This window comes from Cherax quadricarinatus, chromosome 44 (assembly GCF_038502225.1).
Source record: "Cherax quadricarinatus isolate ZL_2023a chromosome 44, ASM3850222v1, whole genome shotgun sequence".
NCBI lineage: Eukaryota > Metazoa > Arthropoda > Malacostraca > Decapoda > Parastacidae > Cherax > Cherax quadricarinatus.
Window position 1 is genome coordinate 16,783,384 of NC_091335.1, and position 24,151 is coordinate 16,807,534.

Genomic DNA, 24,151 nt, shown 5'->3' on the forward strand with positions numbered 1-24,151 from the left:
TTGCCTTCACATAACGGATCATGAACATACACACTCTGGGTTGCCTTCAAATAATGGATCATAGAGTTTACAGGTTGGAAAAACAAAGCCCTCCTAGTGATCTTTGGTTGTCTGTTCATTAGGTGAAGGAAACGTCAAGGATTGTGGTCACTATACACAGTAACAGGATGAAGAGATTCTGAGACATACACTGCAAAATGTTGCACATTATTATTATAACGAAAGCGCTAAACCTACAAAAAATGTTGCACAAGCAACACCAATTATTATAATCATGGGGGAGCGCCTTGGGGGGGGGGAGGATGGAAGATATTCAGGCTCAATTCAGAGAACTGGAGCACAGATCCAGTTCCTTAGATCAAGAGCCCCTCACCAGCATCAAAGAACCTCCCTTGAGGGATAACCAATACCAAAGCAAGAGCCTCGTCAGTTGATTGTTATTGTACCACACTTGTGCCTGACTCTCCGTTGATTACATTCCAATTGATGGGTTTGAAATGCAAAATAAAGCCATCAGACTAACTTATGAAGAGGAGGGAGGTTTATCTAACAACTCACGAGATATTAATGTGCCATATAAATATACTGTGCTCAGTCCAACCACCCAGTCAGAGCCACTAGGATTGTGGAAAATTAAATTTACCTGGATGAATCTCATTGGATACATACCAGTAAATGGTAACAAAGATAATTATTATTTATCAAAGTTACAGAGACAAGTAGGAATTTTTAGGACACCTAGGTCGCAAAAAATGTCCCCCTTCGATACCTACCATAATCTATCTCTCAACAAGTTGCTCTAGACCTATATTAATTGCAAATGAAATGTACATCACCAGGAATTCTGGTGTAGAAAATTGCATTTATCTGAAATTTTGAATGTATTATTATATACATAACAGTAAATGAAAAGATAATTATTATTTATCAGTTAGACATGTAGGAATTTGGGACACCTAGGTCGCACAAAATGTCCCCCTTCGATACCTACCACTGTCATATCCACAAGTTGCTCTGGACCTATTAATTACCAATGAAATATGTATAACCAGGAATACTGGTAAATATATTAATTTTGTGGACTGTATATTAAAAATAATAAATGGTTATATATATACACAATTACATAACAGAAGGAAAATACATCTTAATATCACTCACCAATTTGACTGGAGATTAATGTGTATCATACTCAGAAAACCTCACTCTAACTAAATCTATGAAAATAATGCTGGCCAGAATTACACACAAATCAAGAGAGCTTATCTGAGGTTTCTGGAGAGGTCTTGTCCAGTCGCCTGATATCTCAAGTTATGCAGGAATGCATATCCACCAATTTCGCCTCCTATTTGAGAGGTGTCAGCACAATTTTAACCTCTAGAGCACGAAAAATTCTTCCCCATTCACCAACGTTTCTAATACAAATTCAAAACCAAGATGGCGACCCTCGTCTGCGCAGACGCAGGCTTTCCGTTTTCTATGACATAAATATTATTAAATACAGTATGGCCATCTATTTACATATAAATACTGAATTTCTGGAAAATATATACAGTATTTTCCACATTTGGTAAAATTTAAAATAAATTTGTGGACTGTATATTAAAATTAATAAATGATTACATATACACATTTATATAACAGAAAGAGAATTTATAATCATAACACTCACCAATTAGTCTGGAGATTACTGTGTGTCATGTACAGAACCCCCCTCTACCCAAATTTTTGATGATAATACTGGCCAGAATTACAAACATAATTTAGATAGCTTATCTGAGGTTCCTGGAGCTATCCTGTCCATCTGCTTAATGCTCAAATTATGCAAGACTGCACATCCAACAATTTCGGCTCCTATTTGAGAGGTTTTAAGTCCAATATAACCCCTAGAGCGACGAAAATTATACACATTTCACTAGTGTGCTTGTATCACATTCAAAAAAAACAATGGCGACAATCCCTGCTCTTCAGCGTAGGCGCAAAACCTCCCTGTCGGCTCCATTCTCTAAAATACACTTTTAATCAGGTTTATTTACACAGCATAATTTTGGGAAATTATTTTCCACAAGGATGGTGGGATGGGTTACTGTTACACTGGCTTGAAACAGTCATTATCTGACTGTAAATGATAATCCTAAAAATGTCAATGTGGTTTATGCTTTATTTCCATTTTAGAACTGACTCCTGTAGCTCGTATATAAGGAAAAATTACTAGGAAAGCCTAAAGCAAATTCCAGCCTTTCTAGAAGTAAGTAAGTTTATTTAGGTATACACAAATAGTTACATAGAATTATCATACATAGCAGCATATGTGTAGAGAACCTAGGATAACCCAAAAAAGTCAGACAGAGTGACTTATTTCCATTGGGCTCCTTTAAAGAAGCAGTACCTTTGGAAGCTTTGTGTCAGTAAATGCAGAACTACTGGAAGCATTACGTTATCCTAGGTTAAAATCTGCTGAATTTAATAGATAAAACTATTGGGAAAATTCGAATTATGTGTAAGCCCTAAATGAATAGGTATAGAAGGGTACTTCTGCCCGAAATGCCCCTGCATGATAGTGGTTTTCTTTGTACTTAGCAAACCAAAATTGTAATTATACATTGTAACCTTTACAAAGAAATAAATCTTTATCTTTTAATACATTATCTAATGATGTTAATTAAAGCATATCTTAAATTTTGATCAAAAATGCGCACAACCGAACGTGTGTGTAATCATTGCAAAATTTATGTAATTACATACACGTATTATTAAAAGATTAATTTTTTTTTTAGAAAACAAGTATGCAGAGAAATGTTGATTATTTTAGTATTTTGCGTCTTGTCTAAAGTGCTGTCAATAACATACCAACACTGTTGTAGTTTACTATTCATATAATTATATTTCTATAATATATTCTAACTTAAGAATAAAATAATGTTATTTTATTAATATTATATAAGCTTCAGCTTAGTAAATTCTTTAATAATTGCTGATATAAACACATAAAGTATCCCTGACTAAAGAGGTGGGTTGGCCAGCCTGCTTGCAGTTGTGACGTCAGACAGGAGTCACAACAAAGGTCTGGCAGCCTGACAGTCATCTCTGCGACGCTGCTTTATTATCACCTTTACTACCACGCCCAGAGTCACATCAGGAATCCACGGCAATGGGGGCAGTGTTGGGCATATGCAGCGCAGCCCAGGTGTGTTCCGTTGTTCAGAATTGTTGTATGTATATTGTATGATGAGAAGGAAGGAAAGAAGGCAGCCACAAGTCAGCTGATTCAGTCACTTGAGGGTCACCTGAGTAATGTATTTCCTTCTTTCAGTTTATATATATTCTTAAGAGTTTAAATTGAAGTTCATTAGTTTATATGGACGTTAGAGTTTGTGCGGATATGATGGAGGAACTCTCATTTACTTCGCCAGTCTTATCAATAAGATTAAACATTAATTCAACAGAAACGAGTTTGGGAAATATGTTACACAATTTGCCTACAAAAAATGACAACCCTATCATAATAGCAGTCTGCTGATCACTTCATTATCCTCATATCAACAAATAAAGCTTTGATGGCAGCCTTCTAATGACCTAATATGTAATAACAAACTACTTAATAATTTAGCTGAATTAATATTGGATTCAGACATCAGTGCTGAATCTGTGAGTTATACAGAGCTGTATAGCCCTTGTGGTTTAGCGCTTCTTTTTTATTATAATAATAATGAGTCATACAGTGTTCTATAATATCTGGAGATTACAATATCAACTTAAATTATAAAGACCCCACAAGCATAGTAAGTAAGTTTATTTAGGCACAGGTACACGTGAGTACAATTATACGTAGTAACTTGGTGCAAATTACCTAGGATAACCCAACAAAGTCAGAGAGACATAGATTTAGACATTAACAAGGTTAAGTCTGCTTGATGCATTTTGTGCCCATAACTTTTGTGTATCATTGAAACCATTGTAAATTTACATAGAGAAATCTTAGACTTTTTTTTCAATGTCGGTGAGAGGCTAAATTATTAGCAATCTAGTCATAAACTTGTTAAACAAAAATATACATTTGAAATCTGTAACATTTTGAACCTTACAAAATAATTGCAGTTTCAAAGTCCCAAAGTACACGAAGCTTGGGTGACTTGTATGAAACCGTGCCCAACAGCCAATGACGTTAGAAGCCAGAATCTTCAATTAAGCCAAACTGGAGGGATTATTATTATTTTAATATAGAAATGCTAAATTGGGTAGGAGTCTTACAGCACCTGGGAAATGGGATGCAATCAGGTTTGATATGAGACAGGAGGGAAGCTTCAACTCCTTGGAGCCACAGCCCTTTACCCACATACCCCATTCCCTTGTAGGCCAAAAGAAAAAGAGCTGAGTAGCCATATTCATACTGCACAAAGTCTAGAATGCATCTTATTAGTTATTACTATTTTTTACATGTCCAATAACTATAAAACTAATTTTTGTTAGTATTCTGAGTTGCAATTGAAGCTGTTTTCATTTTAAACTTAGTAGGTAGCCCCTGTACAGCATGGTGAAACTCTCATTGCATGGACCAAAATGGGACAAATAATGTCTGATAATGAAGATTGGCAATTTTACACATTAAAAAGTAGCTGAAGAATCAATACTTTACTGTATACATAATAAAGGATCATATATAAAATTCATAGATATAATAAATGTTGAAATTCTGGGCCTTTCTTTCTGTCAAACCTGGTGATGATCCATTTCACTCTATCCTTCCTAGTGAGATTTTCTCGATCCACCATGCCCTTCATATGGTTCTCCCATCTTCCTCAAACAGCCATGCTCTTTACTGACTCTCAGTCCTCTGTGGCTCTGTCCTCTCCCAGATTTCTGACATTTAGTCTGCAAAATCCAGCTCTCTTCACACCTTGGGTTAGAGCATTGCTCTCTAGTGGGTCCCATCTCGTGTACACATCCAGAGTAATAAGGTGGCAGACTGAGTTTCCTCTCTTGCCCACTCCCTCCTAGCCATCTCTCCTCTTCCTCTCTATGGAGAAAGTTTGCATCAGTATAGAGGGAGACCAGTCGCCAATGGCAGGGTAGCCTGGTCATTTCCCTTTACTCCTCAGCATTGGGCTCCATCCAGCCCTTTGAGGGGTCCCTGTCCTTGGGAGCAGCACCCCTCCTGGGCACTTGATGTGGCCCTGACACTTCTTTGTATGGGCCATTTAGGACTTGGGGCTCATCTTTATAGTTTCCTGATGGTTGCTTTCCCTGCCTATAGGTGATATATCAGCCAGCTGAATACATTGGAATATTTTCTTTCACGATCCCAGTTCCATTCTACTCGCATGCATATCTGTGAGTCCCTTTGCTGACTGGAAACGAGTCGCCTCTCATTACCATTTATTTATGCGGCTGGCTATGATCTGTCTGGCCCTTGCTTATGCCTTCCTCAAGGCTTTGGGACTATTTGGTGAACTTTAGTGGTGCATTCCACTCCTTGCCTGCAACATCTCTGACCAGGGCCCTCTGGACTCGTTATTCCATTTCCTGTAGGTACAGTGGAACCTCAAATATCGAACTTTCTTCGGTCCAGAAGGCTGTTCGAGTGCCTTTACCGAATGAATTTATTTCCATCAGGAATAATGTAAATTAGATTAGTCCATTTCAGACCCTCAAAAATACACTTATAAAAGCACTTACAAAAATACACTTACATAATTGGTCGTGCTGGGAGCAGTTCAATTTTTGAGGTTCCACTGTACTACCATTCTCCCTAATATTCTCCCGTGCTTGAGAACTCCCTAATCCCTGGGAATTGGGATTTAGGGTTCAGTATGGCTTATGCTGTGGAGGCCCTTAACAACCCCAACAACAGCATTTGAAACTAAAGTCTTTAAAACTACAGTACAGTGCCAGTATGAGTAATTTTATTGTACCCTAGGTGGTAAGGAAATGAGATTTTTTTGTGACTGAATAGGTCTTATTCTGGTCAGAGTTGTGAAACTGTTCGCCTTCTTATAGATCATAGTTGATATTACACCATAACTAATTTACCAGTAGGTACAGAAGTGTTCATAATAGGCTTGCACGTCTTTTTATTTTTTAACGTAATTAATGAGAATGTTGACTTCATCTCATTCAGTTGATATTTTGATTTCCTCTCTTAACCAAAGCACTTGATTTAGGGGTCATGGCTTATCATAATATACTTTTGTATTATAATAAACACACAAAATCCATGGAAAATAGAGACAAATGACAATTCTCTACCTTTGAATGCACAGGCAGTGATAAATTGAGTCACTGCTCCATGAACAAAGTGCGTAATTCTGTGTTTGGCAGATATTTGTCGTTTCCGAAATCCAATAAATAAAAGCTTTACTGTACTTTATCTATGACAGATGAATAATTTTATCTTGCTGTTTATTTTTGAGTGGGTAATTTTACCTGTGATGTGGCCTGCTCTATCATTTTTTTAATTGTAGTTACAAAACTGTTAATCTGTATATAGTGTACATTGCAGTACATAAGTTGACCAGTTGCTTCACACAAAAAATTGTAATTGGCAGTAATTTTAATCATATTTTAAAATTGGTAAATTGTATGACAAGGATGGATTTAACCCTTAAACTGTCCAAACGTAGATCTACGTTGGCGTGTGTAGCGCTCCGACCTTGATTTTCTCCATAAGAAAGCACGTAGAAAAACGTAGATCTACGTTCAGAGTGCTACGCGAGCAAATGTAGATCTATGTTTGGACAGTTTAAGGGTTAAGCGATGGGTGTAAATTTGGCCATATGCAGTACAGTATTGTTAGTGTATTGTTGATCAGTGGTATTACTACAATGGCAAGTGGTGTAGCTCACACCCCATTTCTGACAAGTTATGTTTGCTGGTGCTACTGCCATAGCTGTCAGGATTTTGTTTTAAATTCAGATATGAATATACGTACATACATGTACATTGTACATATATTATGTTGCAGATATTCTTTGGATGACTTGCTGTACCTTAATTTGTTGATTTTAGGTCTTAGACAGCTTCTGATACATCTCCTGATGAACTGTTTGTTGCTAAAATGTCAAAGGAAATTTATGAGGTCCTGTAACAGTTTTGATTATTGTGCTTGGTTAGTCAGATAAAGAATTAAGTTTGACCAGTAATGGATGGGAGATTCTATGGACACTGACTCCCTTGAGCCTTGCCTAAGAGTAAGGGGGTACCTTAATAGACACTTGTTTCATATCCCCTGACACTGTATACCAGAAACTTGAAATTGTAAGAGTAACACTATAAATGATGTAACAGTGTGTTAATAATACTAATAATGGTACAATTGTCCTTTGTTTTGCATATTCACTATTTGATTTCTTTTGAATAGATGCAAGATTATTTAACCATGAGGCTAATGTAATATTGTACAATAAAGTTTAAAGTGTTTACTTTATTACATAATGGGTTTACTATATAGTACATGTTATCTGTTTACAGCTGGCATGCTGTTGTGGTTCAGCAGCATGCAGCCTATGCTGTTCAGCTTGCCCATCATGCAAGAATTCAACCTCGACTCGCATCATGTATGCAGTTATGATGCTGATGGGTACTGTTGTGGCTTGTATCATGCTCTCCCCGGGCCTACAGAGTGCTTTACAAAAGGTGATTATACTGGATATACATGGAGGATGCTTCAAATTCACACAGGATTTGACACCATTGTAATGTACAGGGCTTTTGTATATTCTCTCATTTATGTACTTTTGTTGGCAGTTTATTTTTATTTTAAAACTATCTTCATACTCTCATTCAAATATCTTAAGCTCAGCTGTTCTGTGATTTACTTGGACTGCATAGTCATTTCTGCTGATACATTCACTACAAATAATCTGAGTGTGTTTACTTCCTCCCTACTCATTCCTTCCAGTGTGACCTTTTTTTTTTTTTTCATTCTGTAGACCACACTTCTTAATAGTTTATCTCCTTTTTTTTTATGCACTTTTAACTTTCTTTTACAAACAAGCATGCACGCAGACTACTGTTGTTGCTTTTCCAGACTACCCAGTGACACTGTCATCCATACATAGGAATTGACAAGCCTCACTTGACATCTGATTCATTATTTATTAAAAACACTCATACATTCATTTATAAACTTGTGTAGTACTTCCTCATAAATATAATAATTACAACTTTATTTATATACAAACAGTAGAGATGTCACATATCTTTATTTTAGTTATGCTCTTACTGCACTCTCTCTAAGGATTACTCATTTTGTATGCTCAGGGGAAAAGCCTGGCTGCAAGGTTTTAGCTGTAATAGCAGACAGAGGATCAAGCCTCCTATTCCTTGTGCTGAATGATGTTAAAAAGATTGGTATTGGTAGCCAAAGGAGATATTTTATTACATGATAATAAGAGGTCTCCTTTTGTTATTCATGCCGTTTATTATCGATATAGTGCCTGCACTCTGGAGGAGTGGAGATATGTTGCAATTTTTGAACTGTAGTATCAACAGACCTATGGCAAAACAGTGATGGAGTGAGTAATGAAAGTGATTCTTCTTTGGGTCACCCTGCCTCAGTGGGAATCAGCTGATGTGTTAAAAAAAATTATAATAAAATTATTAGAGATCTACAGTAGAGACTTAATATTTCATTTATGTGTACCATTTATTTTTATTACCAAATACAGTACTGCATTAAATCTCATTAGCCTAGTGATGTACACAGTTAGTACGTACGTATTTCGCTACAGTAAGCCTCACTTTAACTCTTAAACTGTCCAAACATAGATCTATGTGTTTTCATCATTTGAAAGTACAGTGGAACCTCTACTTGCGAGTTTAATCCGTTCCATGACCTTGCTCGCAACTGGATTTGCTCGTTTGCAGAATCAATTTTCCTCGTTTAAATTAATTGAAATGCAATTAATCCGTTCCAGTGGAATTCTGTACTTCAATAATTTTGCTAATATCAACTCTATGGCTTATTTATCTATCTCACTTCATCTAATATGACATAATAAACAATATAAATAACATAGAAACCTGATATATACTCCAAAATGAATAAAATGTGTCATTCATGTAGTGGTATGGGCGGTGTCGGCAGTGGACGAGAGTTTGTCTGGACACCGGGCAAAATTCTTCATGAATAATTTTGCTAATATCATCTATACGGCTTATTTATATATCACAGTTTATCTAATATGACATAACAGACAATATAAATAACACAGAAACACGATGTATACTCTAGAATGAATAAAATATGTCATTATGTAACAGGTGGAGGCGGCCACAACCGCTCCCTCTTTGTTGTGGTAAACACTGCCATCTAGTGACGGCCTTTTGAAGCCATCTATTATTATAATTATTATATGTAGTACATTATTATTATATATGTATTATTATTATACATATATTATCATTATTATTATTATTATTATTGTATTATACTATTATTATTATTATACATATTGTTATTATGTATTCATATTATTATACATATTATTATTATTAATAATAATAATAATAATAATGATAATAATAATATTATTATTATTATTATTATTATATAAATTATTTTTAATTTTTATTCACACAAAAATATAAGATTTACTGTTATTCCTTTTTGCAATAATTGTAAAAATGTCAACCCATTCACGACTGCATATTGGAATGGACAGCCAAGCAATCGACCATTTATCCTAGGTTGAGCTCAATTTCAAGGCACTTTTCGTCACAAAAGCAATCAAAATCATATCTATTTCTGTAAAATATCTTCCATTCTATTAAATGAGACCAAAAAAAACGAGAATACAACCATAAAAACCATTCAAAATTACCACTAAGGGGTGGCTAATTTCTGAGAAGTGAGCTCCATTATTTATGCTTAGATTTCTTTCATTATTATTATTATTATTATTATTATTATTATTATTATTATTATTATTATCATTATTATTATATAAATTTGTAATTTTTTATTCACATAAAAAATATGATTTACTGTGACGTCATTTGTTTACGCTGAAACAGCCAAGCAATGGACCATTTCTCCTAGGTTGAGCTCTATTTCAAGGTACTTTTCATCATGAAAGCAATCAAAATCATATCTATTTCTGTAATTTATCTTCCATTCTATCAAACGAGACAAAAAAACGAGAATACAACCATAAAAACCATTCGAAATTACCACTAAGGGGTGGCTAATTGCTGAGAAGTGAGCTCTATTATTTATGCTTAGATTTCTTTCATTTTTGGTGTACATTAAGAAGCATCTTTCCATCATACATTGCCCAAGTTTCAATAAAACAGTCCAACAAACAAATGAGATACAATTCCCGAGATCAAGAGCAAGAGTCCCTTACCAGTGTCAAGGAACCTGCCTTGAGGTCTGCTTGCTTGTGGAAATTTTGTTCGCGTATGGAAGCAAAAAATCGACCCATCAACTGCTCGTATTTGGAAAAACTCTCACGTGGACAAGCTTGCAAGTAGAGGTTCCACTGTATGTAAAAAAAAAAACTTTGATCTACTTTTTTTGTTGTTTGTTATATTTGAAAATATGTAAAAAAAAAACATAGATCTACTTTTGGAGCACTACACATGTGAACATAGATCTGTTTGGACAGTTTAAGGGTTAATGAACCTCAGTTTAGTGGATTTTGGATTGAACAGGCAAAATCTGTAGCCAGGTAACATTAGGGAACCATGGACAAATTCCATTTTCACATAACTTATGTGGCCTATGAGACCAAAGTAAGGTGCAATGTACATATATCCACTCGTTGTATACAACACAATAAGCACACAAACATAATTATCAATATATTGTTTACAAAACTTGTTTACAAAAACAAACAATACAAAACATTGTTTATTATTATTGTTCTATAATATATATACCAATATACAGTCACTGAACATATTCCTATTAGTTCTGCAGCTTGTGGAACTCTGAAACATGGTGTCATACACAAAGGTGTTTTATCTTTCTCCCTCATTCTATCTCTTTCAATCTGTCTCTCTCTTTCTATCTGTCTGTCTATCTCTGTCTCACAGGTACACATAAATACAAGTATACATAGTATAAATTACCTAGGATAACCCAAGAAATCCAGACAAAGTGCTATACTCTGCTTGAAGATGTGAGTAAAAGTGATGACACAGTCTTGTGGCTCTCTGAGACAGAGAGCTAGATGGATAGACAGGGAGCTTGACAGACAGGCAAATAGACAGACAGAAATGTTAGTATACCAGCAAAAACAAAGGGAGGGCGATGTTCATCTCATCTTTTGGCATCAGCTCTACCCTCATTTACCCTCATCAAAGGTCAGCACTTATCAGATGTTATCTCCCCTTATCTTGTTATTGTCATGGGTGAACATTTATTATTACATATTATTATTATTACCTATTATTATTATTATGTATTATTATTATTATGTATTATTATTATTATGTATTATTATTATGTATTATTGTTATCATTACGTATTCTTCTTCTTCCTCCTCCTCTTCCTCCTCCTCCTCCTCCTCCTCCTCCTCCTCCTCCTCCTCCTCCTCCTCCTCCTCTTCTTCCTCCTCCTCCTCCTCCTCTTCTTCCTCCTCCTCCTCCTCCTCCTCCTCCTCCTCCTCTGCCTCCTCCTCCTCCTCTTGCCTCCTCCTCCTCCTCTTGCCTCCTCCTCCTCTTGCCTCCTCCTCCTCTGCCTCCTCCTCCTCCTCTGCCTCCTCCTCCTCCTCCATTCTTGGAACAAGTTTGAAGAGCTTGTAGTTCATAATCACTATCATTATCATCACCAATGCTCACATCTGAGTCTGGGATTTTGGAAAATAGGAGTTTCCTTTGATTCTGGTACAATTGAACGACGGCCCAGCACCAGAGGTGGAAGGCTGTGGGTTGTCTGGGTTTTCCTCACTATTACCCATATTATGGTCATTAGTTTCGGTCAAAACCTCACCAGAACCTTGAAACTCATCTTCACTGTCACTTCCATCTGTATTAGAACTGTCACTGGGGAACAAAAGTGTCCCAATTCGCCGAGGAGTGAGGAACTTCTTACCGCAGGGCACGGTGGAAATTGTGTACTATGATGGCATTCCCACAATGCACCACTGGGTCCCAGATTTTTTTCCTACTGCGCACACCCACCACACAGACCCATTCTCTCACATCTAGGCTTATCAGCCTTTTCCTGCGAGATTTGAGGCCGCTAGAATTTATGCTTAATTAAGAGTTATTAGTTTATTTTTACTATTCACTGTGTAAATTAATTTAAGATTTTTACAAATAAAGTTTAATAAATAACACTTGTCCATGTGACCTCTAGTCTATTAAAACATCTGCCAATCCATAAAATATTACTGTTTGAACAATTAATTGTAATATTGTTTTTATTATGTGCAACTTCAAGATTATTATTCTTATAAACCTCCACCCTGACTACTTCGCATTAGTATTAAAATAATATTAAGATAGATTTATTAAAATGTTTACCATTCTTATCTTGTCTAGACTTTAAGTTATCATGTACTAGGATTAGTTTACCTTAAATGCCCCAGCACGATAGTGGCTTTCTTTGTACATAACAAATCAAAATTATATTTACACATCGTAACCTTAGCAAAGAAATAAAATCTTTAATATTTTTAATCTTTTAATCTTTAATTGTTTTGGGCAAGTCTCGATTTAACATAGTTTGTTACATTCAGTCCATTATTGTTGCGGTCTGCTTGGTATATGGATCTTTGGATTTAACTGACAAAGTCCACTAAAATTGGTTATTGTTATGATCTTGAAAAATGTTCTTTCTCCGTCTTTTGCTATGTCCAGAATATTATTCGTATGTATATTATATATTTAAGTATACTGTAGTTTTATTTATATATTTGGGAACAGTATATTGACAGTTGTTCAGTATTCATGTTTCATGCCTGCATAGTATGACTCTGGGACAGAGGTGTCCAGCTAGCCATACCTCGCTGGACACCAGTGACAACACTGATGTCTTGCACAGAGTTCTTATTGATCACTGAGGCCTCTGTCTTGCACAGAGTTCTTATTGATCACTGAGGCGTCTCTCACTACCAGAGCTTATAGGCAAGAGCTCTGATAAGTGTTACCCATGAAGTAGTATTTGCAAATTTTATAGCTCTTGAGAGTCAAATAATAATCCAGAATGTTTATTCCAGGTACCATTTTGTAGCAGTGGGGAAGGTGATACAACATCCATACTAAGTGCGGCCACTGAGGGTGTAAAGCTAGATTGTACAGAGGTGAGTCTGGTTTACCCCTTTTGTACTTAAATTGATAATGGGAGGTATTTCATGCCAGGAAGTTTATGATAATCTTGAATCAAAATATATATGCAGTAAGTCCTCGGTAGGCTCTTGGAAACTGCGACTTTAAGCAAAACTATGTATGACAAAACCAATTTTACCATAGGCTAATTGATGTATACATCAAGGGTGCACAATGCAACAGGGTTAAATCGAGGAATAAATGTTTGCAAAGCAAAATATGTATGAAGTGTGCTCCTACCATCACGCAGTTCAAAAAAGAACATGCAGACTCCTCACAGACAGTGGCCCTGGCCAGAAAATCTTTTTTTTTTTTTTTCTCATCAGTGTTGTACCGAGACATTAAGTGAGGACTTGCTGTATATGCTAAAAACACTTAACCCTTACACTACCAATGGGGGTAACATGAAATTGTATTTTAGCACCAAATTTTTTTTTTTTTAATTTGCTTTTATTTTACATGTTTAAAAAAAATAGTTAAAATTTACCAATTACAGTTGCAGACTTAGTTGCATACATCTATCATTAGTATATATTTTTTCAGACCATATTGACAGGAAATTTAGTGTTCAGTAACTAATATTTTTTTTATTTTAGAGTTTTGCAAGTTTTAAACATGAATTGTCTTTGCATTTCCTTGTTTCTCTGATGGTGTTAGAACAAACATATGTGAGTGTATATCTTCAGTGGAAAGAAGTTGTATTATGTAGTGCTTCCAAATTCATTAGGGTTTTCCTTTCTTTATGGGTCATCTGTAGTGGCAGCAACACTGTATTTATTTATTGATTTATTTTATTTATTTTATTTATTTATTTGTTTATTTAATGTCTTTGCAAACAGTACATTGAGATTGTGTATACACAATAGTGGGTTGCAATACAAAGAGAGCCTCTATTATGCCTAGGCATTATGGGCCAACTTAACATTATTGGCTTACATTCTACTTAATACTAAGGAGTAGTATATCATAGTTGTACAGTAGGAAAGTAATTATTTCATAGTTGTACAGTAGAATATTAATTATAAATGAATCAAAATTTGTATATTCACTAAATATTACCCTGCTCACACTCCAACAGATTGTCAGGTCCCAAGTACCATTCGTCTCCATTCACTCCTATCTAACACGCTCACGCACGCTTGCTGGAAGTCCAAGCCCCTTGCCCACAAAACCTCCTTTACCCCCTCTCTCCAACCCTTTCGAGGACAACCCCTACCCCGCCTTCCTTCCCCTATAGATTTATATGCTTTCCATGTCATTCTACTTTGATCCATTCTCTCTAAATGACCAAACCACCTCAACAACCCCTCTTCTGCCCTCTGACTAATACTTTTATTAACTCCACACCTTCTCCTAATTTCCACACTCCGAATTTTCTGCATAATATTTACACCACACATTGCCCTTAAACAGGACATCTCCACTGCCTCCAACCGTCTCCTCGCTGCTGCATTTACCACCCAAGCTTCACACCTATATAAGAGTGTTGGTACTACTATACTTTCATACATTCCCTTCTTTGCCTCCATAGATAACGTTTTTTGATACAAAGATATACGTATTTATATTCTAAAATGCTTTTGTGAAAAACAATGATTCAATTATATTCCTGTCAACAATGGATAAAAGGTTCAATGTGATTGTTTCAGTTATGATGTGGGAGTACATAGGTGAGCAAATGTGTACTGAGTATTTAGCATTTAGTCTAGGGTGATTAAGTGGCTTTTGAGAAGTCTTAAATTGATTTTCATTTTCAGACTGGGTTACTTTAATATCTTCTGGTAATGAATTCCATATTTTGGGGCCCTTTATGTGCATAGAGTTTTTACACAGTGTGATATGGACATGAGGTATATCAAAAAGAGATGTGTCTTGTGTTGTGGTCATGTGTCCTGTTTAGGTTGGTGAGGAGAAGTTTGAGTGGGGGGTTTATATTTGCATGTATTGTTCTGTGTATGTAGTAGGCACATGAATAAGTATGGATGTTCTTAATGGTAAGCAGATTCAGACTTTTGAAAATTGGTGGAGTATGCTGGCGGGAGTGGGAATTTGTTATCATTTTTGCTGCTGCCTTTTGCTGGGTTATTAGGGGTTTTAGGTGATTGGATGATGTTGATCCCCATGCACCAATTCCATATGTAAGATAAGGGTATATGAGTGAATGGTACAGTGCCAGGAGAGCTGATTGTGGAATGTAGTACCTTATCTTTGATAATATGCCTACAGTCTTGGAGATTTTCTTGGTGATTTGTTGTGTGTGTGTCTGGAACTTAAGGCTACTGTCAAGGTGGATACCTAGGAATTTTCCCTCTGCGAGTCTTGTGACTGATGATCCATTTAGCGTAATGTTAATTGGATGATTTGCAGCTTTGTTTCCAAACTGAATGAAATTGGTTTTATCAGTGTTCAGGGTAAGTTTGTTAGTCATCATCCAGACAGATATTTTCTGTAATTCAGCATTGACTGTATCATATTCATGAAATTAAGATGCATGTGCAACATCTGGGTATCTTTATTGTAGATGTTTTGCCATCCAGTGGCTTTATCAATGCAAATTCCAGGACATAACTGGAATTTGTATTGATAAAGCCACTGGATGGCGAAACGTCTACAATAAAGATATCCAGATATTGAACGTCTTAATTTCATCTTGTCGGTACTGTATACCATTCTTGTACATCATATTCATACAACTCCAAGTTCTCATCACTATCTTCAGTGCTAGAATCAGCCTGGGCAAATAGCAAATGCTCAGTAGTTTATGGAGTGAAGGAATGTCAAAGATGATGTGTTGGTATGGTACCTCAAAGCAAACTGTTCCCAGAATGCCATGTGGTGGAATACTTTTTTGTTGTAGCGCACACTATCGACACAGGCCTTCTTTATCCTGTGTTGGTTTAACATTCCTGATTGTGACCATTTTGAAGGAGCTAGAATTTAAATGTTCATCTACATGTGTGGCAGTATATGCTCACCCACTGATTAACGTGTGACAGTTTATAGGTTAATTTAATTCATAATGATGAAATTTGACGTTTGTTAAAAATGGTCAAACAGAAATTAAATAAAATTGCTTAGTCTGAATTTTGAATCAAATATTTACATTTAATACCTAATAATTTTAAAATATAATCACTATACGTAGTCACAAATTCATAAACAAATAACGTGCCAAAAAATATATTCAGTAGTACCGATAATGTACAATGCAGCTGTGAGGAGAGACGAAGAAAAGAACTTTAAAAAACATTACTGTAGATTAGAAAATGGCTAAGCCTGATATACAGTATTAATTTATACTTGAATCGTTGTACTCGCTGCTTTATAATAGAAGTGAAGTCATTAATCATAATGCTTTCCATAGTAACTTCCATTTTGAACATTAATTCTATGATCACTCTCATATGAGAGGGATCCTAATGGTTAAAAATTTAAAATAAATATTGAATATCTGTATTTCATAAAAGTGTAACCTGTGACCCTATCAAACTGTTTTTTTAATTACATTACCTAATAGAATAATCCATTCTCTTGAATGTGCAGTAACTCATCTAATGACCATGTGACCTGTTTCTGCACTACAAATAGTATATTGATATAGTATATTGATCATTTTGTTATATTATACATTGTTATGCTACAAATTTGTACAGCTATAATGCCACTTAATTGAATGGTTCAAATTTCATTGTTTAAAATACTCATTTGTACTTCATGTTGTATTTTGTTTACTGTAATTTTTACCACTGAATATATCATTGCTTGGTTAATCTTAAGTTAATTTTAAGCTGCCCATAATGGTCAGCATACAAGGAGCTTTTGGCATGTACACCCAACTATAATTCCTTGTACAACTATGTATCATGTCCAAATAAAAAAAAACTTACAAAATGTACTGTTGAGTTTATAATTTTTTTTTTTTTTTTAGCAAATACTTTATACAAATATAAAGGACAATGTGATTGACTAGTCTTCTGTAGGATACAGTGAACAAGTTTGAGTTATTAAAATTTAGTATGTATTTACATTTGCTCTGTACTGTATTGTTATTAGTGCTATGGTTGTGCAATAAATAATAATTATATTTGCTTTTCAGGTGGTTGGTTACTTAGCAGTGTACCGTTTGTGCTTTGCAATGACATTGTTCTTCTTCGTTATGGCACTTCTTATGATCGGGGTTAAATCAAGCAAAGACCCTCGAGCTGGAATACAAAATGGGTAATAACCTTGTTTAAAAAAAATTAACTGGAAATTTAATGGAATTAGCATAACTTCCCTGTAACACATTGCATTTCATAAACCTTCGAAAAATTTATAATAGTATTGACTTGGCTATAGTAAATCTTGAGAGAATAGTTAGATGTCAAGTTCTTTTTTTGATTTTTGGCCATCATTGACTTAAATTTGATGTAAAATGTGAGTTAACAAGGTTTAAGTTTGTCAGATATGACACATGAGTGGAATTATTTATAATATTTTGGCAATGGATAATAGACCTTATTTTTTGGATGTTGCCACTTTTTGTGTTTTTTTTTTTAACACATCAGCCGTTTCCCACTGAGGCAGGGTGACCCAAAAAGAAAGAAAAAAAAATACTTTCACCATCATCCAACACTTTCACCATCACTCGTACGCAATCACTGTCTTTGCAGAGGCGCTCAGATAAGAGTTTAGAAGTCCCTCCAAACTGCCAATATCCCAAACTCCTCCTTTAACGCTTTGATGTGTCGCAACCCCCAATCCTGAGGTGTCTCCTGGTGTCGTAAAATATTTGAAAAAAAAAAAAATTCTTATGAAATGATAGAGAATCTATTCCCAATGGTAATGACAACAAAAGTACGAAATTTGATGGAAAACTTATGGAATTACGCTCTCGTGAAATTAGCGACCTCAGCAGTATTTACGAATTGGCGATTTCGCCCACTTTGAGCCCTATTTTTGGCTAATTCCATTGTTCCAGTCGACCAAACTTATAGCTATTTCTTTAGAACTCCATTTGTTCTATCGATTGAGTACAAGAAACTGCCCATTTACCGATTTCGACTACCCAATAAAGTGGTCAGAAATTGGCAATTTGGCCAATTTCATGCAAATTAAAAAATATGCCAATTTCAAAATAGGGTCCAGAATGAACAGTGCAGACATTCCTGGCTCTAAACTAACATTTTCTTTGTTCATCAGTCATGTCTCCAGGTCCCTTTGATATTACTCTTGCTTTCTGTTTTGAATTTTTATTCAAGCAAAAAATAGAAGATTTACTGTTATGCAGACTACTGCAGTATTGTAATAATTGTGCAAATTATGTCAACCCATTCATGACTGCATATTAGAATGGCTAGTTGGACAATGACGTCATTTGTTTACTCTTGAACATCTGCAAAACTCAAACATTTCCTCTACTTTGAGTTCCATTTTAAGGTCTTTTTCATAGTAAAACCAATCAAAATCATCTCTATTTCTGTAATATGTTTCCCATTCTATCAAATGAGACCAAGAAAATGAGAATACAACCATAAAAACTATATGAAAATACACCTCAAAATCAGTGCTTTAATCCAAAAACAGTCAGAATTTTTTTTTTTTTCTAATTATGCACTGCATGCTGCAGGATTTTTTTATACAGTGCACACTGGCCACACAGATCCATTCTCTCACATGTGGGCCTACCAGCTTTCTCCCGCTTGATTTGGTTTTAGTGTTTAAGCATTTGTTAAAAACAATTAGCTATAAAGAGCTCTGTATAAAAATTGATTGTGTTAACATAGATTCTTAATTAATTTGTTATTTTAAAGGACACTTTGAGAAATATTTGCTCTTAAAATCTAAGAAATCTTGAAATGGATCTTGCTGGTGCCATTTTATTCAACAAATATTGTTGCACACATGGCCAAAGGGAATAAATATTACTCGTGTATGCATTCACCTAAGACACCTTTGAGTAAAGGTGTCATAATGGAATGCATTTGTCCTTTTCCCCTGAAGTTGTTGACATTTACTGCCTTTTTACTATCATAGTACGTTTTATAGTAAATCACAACAAGCAGTCTTAAACTAGTGGATTAACATAAAACACTCAATAAAATATGTAACACATTAATAACAAAAAAAGGCACAATACCGTGACTGGAACGATACACAAATAACCCGCACATAGAAGAGAGGAGCTTACTATGTGCGGGTTATTTGTGTATGTAACACATTTAAAGTTTCATGTTAATGGATAAAAAATAGAAGAATAACGTTAACACATGGTATAATGAAAAATGCTCTAAAATTAGCAATTTTCATTTTCTAAAAAAGTATTTTATTAAGTATGTCTGCATAAAATGGGAAGGATTTAACACTACTTGAGCAATAAATTATGAAATTATAGGTAGCCAGGATACAGTGTTTACATTTATAGTTTTTTCCTGAATGTTTAGAGCTGCCTTTTCTTTGTATGATTTATTGTCTTGAGTACAAAATATTTTGCATTGAAAAGATTACTTTGTCTTTCAAAAAATTATTCTCTGTACAGCATTTCTATACTTGCATGTTGTAAATTGTTAAAATTTACATTATGAATAATTTTCTCCTGTAGATTTTGGGCTATCAAATTTCTTGTCTTGATTGGTGCGATCGTTGGAGCATTCTTTATCCCACGGGGACAATTCGGAGAAGTTTGGATGTACTTTGGCATGATCGGTGGATTCCTGTTCATTCTAATTCAGCTGGTCCTCATCATCGATTTTGCGCACTCCTGGGCAGAATCGTGGGTGGACAAGTATGAAGAAACTGAGAGTCGTGGATGGTATGTATTTTTTATAGCTTTTTGCAAGATAGACAAAATAATACTGTATTTTTTAATGTATGTGTACATAGACATTACAGTGAATAAGTTTGCAGTTAGTGTTTATCTGGAGAGTTTATCTGGAGAGAGTTCCGGGGGTCAACGCCCCCGCGGCCCGGTCTGTGACCAGGCCTCCTTAGGTCAGTGTCCCAGGATGCGACCCACACCAGTCGACTAACACCCAGGTACCCATTTTACTGATGGGGAACATAGACAACAGGTGGAAAGAAACACGTCCAATGTTTCTACTCTGGCTGGGAATCGAACCCAGGCCCTCGCGGTGTGAAGCGAGAGCGTTAACCACCAGGCCACCAGAGCCTGGTGGCCTGAAATAGACTATGTACAATATAGCACTTTTGGCAACCCTAAACTACGGCTGAACAATAGAAGTACTGTATTGCATATATAGTTGGAGTCTTAATCTAAACTGTTAATATCATCAGATAAGATGGTTTTATATCTGTGTATTAGGTGTCATATATCTTTGCGAATATGATAATGGTATATAGTACTGACAAGTTGACAAGCAAGACACGTGCAACAGTTAGGTCCCGAAACGTTTCACCTGCACAATAGGCTTCTTCAGCCAAGTACAGAGTAGGCAGCAGAAGCAGTAGAGATGGAAAAGCCTTACTGTTGCATGTGTATCTTATCAACTTGTCATTATCTCTGTGTATTGGGTTTATCATTGATGTAACTATTGTTGCTCAAGAAGTTACTTTTATTATTCATATTTAAAATGAACTGTTATTTTAGAGATTTTTATAACTTGTTGTCAGTCCAAGAACAACTTTATAACCATTGCCTTTTATAATTTTTGTCTTTAATAATGTTGCATAATAAAACTTAGGTAGTATTACATATACGCTTTATGTAAATATTTAGGTTTAAATAGTACAAAGATTTCTGCATAAAACACTTAATTATGGGATGACATGAGCAACACTTTGTATTGCATCCCATCCTCATGACATAGATTGCAAAGGCTTTATATCCTTCATATTAAGAAACTTGATTTCATATAGTGTTTAATGAGTACATGTGATATATGCCTTCCATTGCATCAGACAGAATGGGCAGCTGAAAAATATTCTCGTATCTGGACATATTTTAAGGAATAAATAGATCTGGAAACGCGTATAGTAAGCTGTGATTAAACGGACTTTGAAAATAAGGACAAAATCCACTTGGTCAGTAGATTCAGAAATGCCTGATAAAGTTTGTTGGTTGCAAAATTGTCTGTCAGTATTAATGATTGCAACAAAATAATCTTCTCTTATCAACCACAGTTGCTACTACTGGCTTCATGCTCTCCCTATTAGTCTGTTAAATTGAGGATTTACGTATAAAGATGAGAATGGTCTACAAGATGGACCCTAGTTATTTATATGCAGTATATGCTTATATGCTTATCCGGCAATAGAGCAGATTTAAATACAGTAATTGTTTTCCTTCCAATATCTAAATCTTTACCTCGTATACTGCATTTACAGTAGGAAGTCTGAGGATCAATTTTTTAATTTAGTCAAGAATATGTATGCCAACACAATAAATATCAACTCTTGATGTTAGAGTTGTATGGGCTGATGTTCCTTGGTCAGAAGGATGCAGTTATTTCACATTTAATTAAATTTTTTTCAGGTATTGTGCTCTACTGTTCTGCACTTTTCTTAACTACGCTTTGGCCATAGCTGCTGTTGTTCTCTTCTTCGTCTTCTACACAACTGTAAGTTCTGTGTTTGTCATCTTAATTTAAATTATTTTCCAGTTATTTAAGTATTCATGCTGCCTAAATGAATATTGATTAGAATCTCAATAAAAAGAACTTGCTCTTGAATATAAACCTTATTCTGTTTAAAATAATCTAAAGAGATTATTGCTTTTTGTTCTTTGTCAATTGGAAGACATTTTGCAGGGTAGCCTTCAAAGAACCCAGGTTGTCTTCCCTACTAGTGCAGTATGAAGTGGTTTGCCTTTATTCTTTTGACTTCCTGCTAGAAATATTTTTGCATCTGTATTTAATCTTCCCTATTAATGTTTAAATTTATGAAAAGTAATTTTGTGGCAGTATTTTGGGAAAGCTTATTTTTAAAGTTTTTATGCATAGCCAAGATTATATATTTAATGTTTAAATACAATACTTAGTGTGCTAGATGGGAGTGAATGGTTAAAAGTGGTTTTTAATGGACATGCTGTTGAGTGTGAGCAAGGTAAATTTTTGAAGAGATTCAAGGAAACCAGTTAGCTGAATTCAAGTCCCAAAGGGGTAGAGATGTTGCAGTCAGAGGGTAATCTAAATCGCGATGTCAACACACTTCTGTCAAGACAGTGATTTGAATAAATGATGAGTGTGTGGTCTTCTATGGGTCACCCTGCCATTGAGGTTAAAAAAAACTTATAGAACTAATTAAGTACCCGTATGAGTATTTACAAATTAGTGTGGCTATAGATTGTGGCTTTCACTTTCTATGCAATAATCTACTGTTCATTGAAAGTCATTTCTACTTACTCTTAGGCTGAAAGTTGCAGTCTTCACAAATTCTTCATCTCCTTCAACTTGATTCTGTGTGTGATCATCAGTATTGTGAGCATCTTGCCCAGAATCCAGGAATCACAGCCACGCTCAGGACTCTTGCAGGTATTTTGGATTTGCAGTTTGTACACTAATGTTCAGTCCTATGGTAAAGCAGATTAGAATCCTTTCCTTGTGGGTTGTGTGTGTTATCAAAGACAACTAGAATAATGTTGGTAGCTGTTACCCTTTTCTCTTGTAATTTATATCCCAAAAGACATGTGAGGTAATGAATGTGCTTTCTTGTTGGGTCACTTCCATAGTGGAAGATGGCCAGTGAGTTGAAAACCAAAAAATTACCAACTCTTCATTTTAAATAGAGCTTTTCAAAGGGTAATAAGTTTTGTTTGAACATTATTCCTTATCAGGTTTCAATCCAATACCTGATGATATATTATAAAATTCTATACTATTCAATAAGTATTAATATTGTACTGTATTTGTAACTGAAATCATATTATCTCTGTTTTCTCTCAGGCATCTCTTATCACACTGTACACCATGTACCTGACATGGTCAGCTATGACCAACACTCCCAATTCTGAATGCAAACCTGATTGGGTTTCTGTCATCCATGGTGGTGACCCCACTTCTTCTCCACCGGTAATATTTCACCTACAAGTCAAAATCTTTGTAAAATATATATTTTAATAGTTAAGGTGTCTTTTATGGTATGTTGTATATTGTATTTAAAGTTGGTATCATACATTGTGTATTTTTTTTTTATTATGCAAGCTACATGAATGTTAATTAAGATAGGTCTCATTTTCTTTGTAGGCCAAGGAGCCCTCTTTTGATGGAGAGTCAATTGCTTCATTGATCATCTGGTTCTTCTGTGTTCTCTACTCCTCGATGCGCACTGCTTCCAATTCCCAAGCTTCACGCCTCACCATGTCTGACAAAGTTCTCTTGAAGGATGATTCTAGTAAGAAACTGTTTGCAGTAATTTTATTAAATTGTGTTGGCACTCGGTGATTGAACTCTCTGGAGTGTGTACACAGTATGTACCTAATATAAGGGAAATGTATGTGCATACTAGGATGTTGGGGGAGAGGTGTAGGATTAAATTATGGGGAATCAAATACAAAATGGGAGTTGAGTTACTTTTTGCTGATGTTACTGTGCTTTTCGGAGATTATAAAGAAAAGTTGCAAATGTTAGTGGATAAGTTTGAGAGGGTGTGTAAAGGTAGAAAATTGGAAGTGAACATAGATAAGAGTAAGGTGATTAGGGTATCAAACAATTTAGATAAAGAAAAATTGGATGTCACATTGGAGGGAGGTAGTATGGAAAAAGTGAATGTTTTCAGATATTTAGGAGTTGAATTGTCAGCAGGTGGGTTTATGGAGGATGAGGTTAATCATAGAATTGATGAAGGAAAAAAGGCAAGTGGTGCATTGAGGTATCGGTGGGAAACGGCAAAAATGTTAAAAAAAAAAAAAAAAAAGAAGTAATTTTTTACACATCGAACATT

General features: G+C 35.2%; 1 protein-coding gene across 2 annotated transcripts in view; it reads left to right on the top strand.

Annotated features, from left to right (window-relative positions):
* Positions 1–3,030: 3,030 nt before the first annotated feature.
* Positions 3,031–24,151, top strand: part of Serinc (serine incorporator TMS1) — a 52,762-nt gene continuing 31,641 nt past the window's right edge. For both annotated transcript variants that reach the window (XM_070094142.1, XM_070094141.1), the window contains exons 1-9: positions 3,031–3,187; positions 7,468–7,632; positions 13,168–13,251; positions 17,373–17,494; positions 19,857–20,066; positions 21,747–21,831; positions 22,621–22,743; positions 23,155–23,280; positions 23,455–23,602. In XM_070094142.1, coding sequence (XP_069950243.1) covers positions 3,152–3,187; positions 7,468–7,632; positions 13,168–13,251; positions 17,373–17,494; positions 19,857–20,066; positions 21,747–21,831; positions 22,621–22,743; positions 23,155–23,280; positions 23,455–23,602 — 1,099 coding nt within the window. In that variant the 5' untranslated portion in view covers positions 3,031–3,151. The remainder of the gene's footprint in view (positions 3,188–7,467; positions 7,633–13,167; positions 13,252–17,372; positions 17,495–19,856; positions 20,067–21,746; positions 21,832–22,620; positions 22,744–23,154; positions 23,281–23,454; positions 23,603–24,151) is intronic.